This window comes from Loa loa, assembly GCF_000183805.2.
Source record: "Loa loa unplaced genomic scaffold supercont3.69, whole genome shotgun sequence".
NCBI lineage: Eukaryota > Metazoa > Nematoda > Chromadorea > Rhabditida > Onchocercidae > Loa > Loa loa.
In genome coordinates, this window is record NW_018108249.1 from 42,544 (window position 1) to 47,883 (window position 5,340).

General features: G+C 26.2%; 1 protein-coding gene across 1 annotated transcript; it reads right to left on the reverse strand.

The window, feature by feature from the left end:
* Window positions 1–1,612: 1,612 nt before the first annotated feature.
* LOAG_12309 (acetyltransferase) lies at window positions 1,613–3,120 on the reverse strand. The gene is made up of 5 exons (XM_020448518.1): window positions 2,953–3,120; window positions 2,635–2,756; window positions 2,388–2,516; window positions 2,115–2,294; window positions 1,613–1,952 (listed from the first exon to the last, which is right to left on the reverse strand). The coding sequence occupies exons 1-5, from the start codon at window positions 3,107–3,109 to the stop codon at window positions 1,818–1,820; spliced, it is 723 nt and encodes a 240-aa protein (XP_020301345.1). The 5' UTR covers window positions 3,110–3,120; the 3' UTR covers window positions 1,613–1,817.
* Window positions 3,121–5,340: the final 2,220 nt, after the last annotated feature.

The following is a 5,340-nucleotide window of genomic DNA, read 5'->3' on the forward strand; positions in this document are numbered from 1 at the left end:
GTTTATGAATCTTATTACCGGAAGGGCTGTTTATGAATCTTATTACCGGAAGGACTGTTTATGAATCTTATTACCGGAAGGATTGTTTATGAATCTTATTACCAGAAGGACTGTTCATGAATCTTATTACCAGAAAGACTGTTTGTGAATCTTTTTAAAACGTAGTATTGTTTGCTATTTAAACTGCTGCAATCCTCCGTTTTTTGAATTTCCATTTTTTTTTCCTTTTTTTTCAGATAGAATTTCTGTATTTAAACAAAATATTTTGGAATAGTAATTCTTTAAATTAACTTTAAACGATTTCATCTTTTTTTTTAATACATTTACCTACTATTATCCTACTTTTAAATTACCTATCGTTCAAAAAAAAAAAAAAAAAATAGCAAAAACAAAGGCTCATTTCATTTTATGATCTGAAATCATTTGTAAAAAGACACAATACATTTTCACAAAGTTTGCTGCTATGATTAATCTTTATGAATCACAAATTTCGTATATAATAAATGAAAATTTATTGTGAAAGTAAGCGTATTTTAATTATTCCAATAGAAAATTAATTTTATATTTGCATGTATGGTTGTTAAAAGTTTCAGATTTTTTAAAATTACTAAAAAGTTTCAACTTTTTAGAAACAAACATTTCTTACTTTTTGCTATACTTTTATTGAACAAACGAACAAATTAAAGTATTCGCTATTGTAAGCATCAAGAAATGAAGTAATGTTCATCAATAACTAAAACAATCTGTAAAAATATTACTTTTCTATTTATCCAGTATCTTTTTAATTCAATCCTTTCTAGTGAATAACATTTGACGTTGTTTGATGTTTGCTATCATTGTAATTAAAAATTAAAAAATATACGAGATAATCAAATTTATCATATCACATCATATCATTAATCAAATTTATCATATCACATACACACACACACACACATACACACACTATATCATATCATGCCATATTTACATCATTAGTTGATACAATTTTTACTTTCGCTTACATCTTCAGTGTAAGTGTAACAGATGGAATGAGAGGTGATATATGTTAAAGTTGATAAATGATTAAAATAAAAAGATTGAGATAAAAAGGCATAGAATGAATTATGATAGGATGAATTTTTTTTTTATTTTTATTTTATTTTATTCATATCCATTACAATAGTTTTTATTAATGTAATATCGCAGGAAGGTGGAAATGATCAAAAAAAAAAAAAAAAAAAAATACCAAACTTTTCTCAAACTTCAATATAATTGATTACTTTTCCCATTCTTTACCCTTCCAATATTTCCCTCTTCTCTGATATATAATTATAAAAAATTAATTACAAATATTCTAGAATTAATTTCTCTTTTTTTTTTTTGTCCATTGAATTATCCAAATAATTTAATCAAACAAATAAACTCTTGCATTTTTACTCATCCTCTTTCAATTCTCTTTTATTGACCCTTTACTAGATGTATCCATCCATTGATGCAAATTATCCATGCTCTTTTTATGCGTTTACAGTTCGTATAATTTATTACAGTTAACTGTATTGTATTTTTCATCGATCTATAAGCCAAATAATTTGATGCTTTTATTTTTGTTGTATAATATGACAATATATTTGTCGCGATATTGTTTATTGGCCATATGTAATATTCCATATCACTTGGCTAATAAACACTAATAAATGTCATGAAAGAAGGAAGAAATTTTTAAAAGCTATATTTTGTTAAAATGAAAACAAAAAAATTTGTCAAATATATTGTTCCAGTGAATAGAATATTTCGTAGAATAGCAATTTCATGAATTATAACACAGCAAAAATTATTCACTCCAATGATTTGAAAACAAGTTGTATGGAATTCGTGCTATCATCACATCGGAAAATTTGTTGTCCTCGATCATCAAGCCATTCACCATGCTTCACTTCATGGATTGTCTCATATCCAATCTTTTTGAACAACTATAATTTTATCATCATTAATTTCATAGAATTTGAAAAATTAGGAATAGGTTGAATGAAATTTAAAAATTATGAATCCAAAAATATAGATCAAAATTCAGAAAATAAGATTGATGATTAATTTTTTTTTTTGTCTTCTATAAATTAAAATGAAAAAAATACCAATTGTGATTTGAATGCAGATGCTTCTGCAATACAACCTTGACAACCAATTTGTTTAGCTTCATCTAACTTATAACAAAGCATTTTTTCAGCAAGTCCACGCCTAGTGTAATTTTTGTGCACTGAAATTACTGACCAAAGCAGTAGACGTTTTAATTCCGGATTAATAAGCATCCACATCTACAAATATTGTATTATTATGTAATGTTTAGGCTATAAATAAAAAAAAGGAATATTCTATGTAGTAGAAGTAGTAGGTAAAAATCTACAAGCCTTATTTTCCAATTCCTGAAGAATATCCACGATAATTTGCGCTCTTGGACAATATCTCCTTACTTTCGTTGCTGTCCTGCTACTATTATCACTTGCTACACTTTTATTCCTAGTTGACAATTCATTGTCCTGGAAATAAATAACCATGATAAAATAGATATGTGAAATATTTTCTGATAATTGTATAAATAAAAGGATAGCAAAAAAAAATTAAAGGAAAGAATCGACAAATTGATAAGCATATAACCTCATTGTGATGCTCTTCTTTTGGTCGATCTAATATTGAAGTCAACCTAAGTGCAACAATCTCACCATCAGGTCCTCGTAGAATATATGATAATGATGAGGCAATCCCAACATTTACCAAATCTATTAGAAATATCAGATAAGTTTATATATTCGTTTGATTTAGAATCACTTTATAAAATTAATGATAAAAATATGATAATTGCTTGTATTAAAATTAAAAAAAAAAAAAAACAAATTTTGCATTTCGTAATTTGACAAAAACTTTTACAAATAACAATCAACAGGAAAATTGGATAAAAATATTCGATAAACTAACCATTAAATAATTCATCCGAATCTTCGGCTTTTAGATTGATTGACCTATTCAATGGTTCATTGTATAAGAAATCAGTTAGCAAAAATTTTTTAACACAATCAAATTCGGTTGCTGTAACTCGATGTATGGATAATCCATTAAAATCTGCATCAGCCATAATCTGAAATTCAAAAATTTGGAATTTAAACCATCATTTATTGATGCATAAAAATGAAATATATTTATGCGCATATCATAGCGAAGCAATTTCGTTGAAATTGTTAAAATAATTAAAAAAAAAGTTATTTCAGTAATTAGGAAACATGATGATTAATGGAATCATTCAAATGATATACTAATATTGAAAAAAAAAAGAATTAATAAACTACTACCATAGCCTTGCATAAATGAATGTCATTCTACATATATGATGAGAATATCCAAAGATCTGAATAATTTTACTTAAACATCTGATGATAAGATATTTTTCGATAATTGCTAATAAATGGAAAAGTTTAGAAAGTAGCCAACTTTGTTATAATTTTATTGCCGATTCCTATTAATAATACAATTTCTAGGATGTAACAAATTGAGTGAGAATTTAAAGTCACCTGGCAAAGCTCATTGAAAGAATAATTCATTAATTAATAAATAGTAAAGTTGGATGAAAAAATTAGTAAAATGTGAATGGTAAAAAAAAAAAATCCGGAAGAAAAGAATAAGATGAATTGATTGGTGTAATTGTTGCTTGCATAAGGTGACAAATGTCACGAATAAAAGTGAAATTCAATAAGAAAGAAAAATCAAAAATTCATAAATGAATATGTTATGATGTACTAATTTATATGCATCAAATTGATTCATGGCTAACATTTAAAAGTTATTCAAATTTTTTTTTTTTTTGCATAAGTAGAGGCTATTGCTGCATAAAATTATATATATAAATATATCTTAGCAAAATGCTTTACCAATATGCGCTAACAAAAAGTACTTTATAAGCAAAAGCTAACAAAATTGCTAATCGTTAAACTTGAAATCCTTAAAAGATATATGTATATATATAGTAGGAGAATATTCGTTTTTTATTCATATCCTCCAAATTAGTCTCCTCGATGTTTATCGTGTTGTCGCAACACGATAAACATCGAGGAGACTTTTTTTGGAGTTAGCTTAAAGCATTAATTTGTGTTTTGTAATTCTTAATGATAATACTGTAATAATATTGTATTATTTTATCGAAAAATATAACTGTCCAAATCTGAATGAAAATAAAAAGAAATTTGTAACATTATATCACGCTGTGCAAGATACTTTCAAAAATATAAAAATTTTTTATTTTATGGTGACATAAGCCCGGGAAAAGAAATCGAATGATGAAGATTATGGTATAAAAAAAAGGTTGATAAGAGAGAAATGGAAAAGATAAGTTCGGAAAATAAATCGAAGTTTAAAATCAATTTGGATGCAATGGTGACAAAATTATCTCCTTAGTTTATTTTAAGAGAACGATGCAAAGTGTAACACAAACAGGGATAATATTTAACTGAAAGAAAACCTGATATAAATGAAGTAGTAATTATAATGAAGGAAAAATAATCAAGGGAAACCTAATTTAGGAATCATTAATGAACTGAAACCAGGTAGAAATGAAAAAAAAAAGGAATTTGAAGCGCAGCAATCATAAATTAATCAGGATGCATAAATTTATTGATCTTCTGGATATTAAAACTTAAAATAAAGCGGAAAGAAATATCGATTAAACAGAATACGAAATTAAAAAAAACGCAAGTAAAGAAAAGAAGTTAGTAAGAGTTCATTTATTGATAATGAAAAGTTGTTTTTATTATATGAAAACTTTTTACTGAAAAATACAATATTGTACTCCAATAAATTGGTTGTTGCTACCTGTTCTCGAATCTTCTCAACTCTATTCGATCGCTGCTAGCTGTTGAGCTATCGTTCATATCGATCGATTCGTCCAATAATCTCATCGATCATTACAGTATTTTCACGCTACAGTATTTTATTACAGTAATCTCGCCGATTATTACAGTACTTTTACACTACAGTGTTTCATTACAGTATTTTTCTTACTATCAATTTCACTGTTCTTTAGCATCGTTGTTAATACCTGACCATTATTTTGGATTACCCAATCATTTTTTCCTTTTTTATCCTTATATTTATTGCTAAATAAATACAAATGATGTAAAAATACAGTACGGGCAATTATATTCTTCTCATTGACTTCCGACTTTCGCCACATTTCTTCTTTCCTTATACTTGGCGGAAATTATAACTAAAAGTAAGCAAAAAAAAAAAAGAAAAGTGAAACAAACCGTTTTAATATTTAAAATTCTGCAATCAGCAAAATCATTTAAATTCCATAAAATTATGCGATTGAAATTT

Coding starts and splice junctions, on each gene's coding strand:
- LOAG_12309 (XM_020448518.1), bottom strand. CDS start 3,109: ATGGCTGATGCAGATTTTAATGGATTATCCATACATCGAGTTACAGCA. Junction 2,757..2,952: donor TTCGGATGAATTATTTAATG/GTTAGTTTATCG, acceptor TATTTCTAATAG/ATTTGGTAAATGTTGGGATT. Junction 2,295..2,387: donor TTCAGGAATTGGAAAATAAG/GCTTGTAGATTT, acceptor CAATATTTGTAG/ATGTGGATGCTTATTAATCC.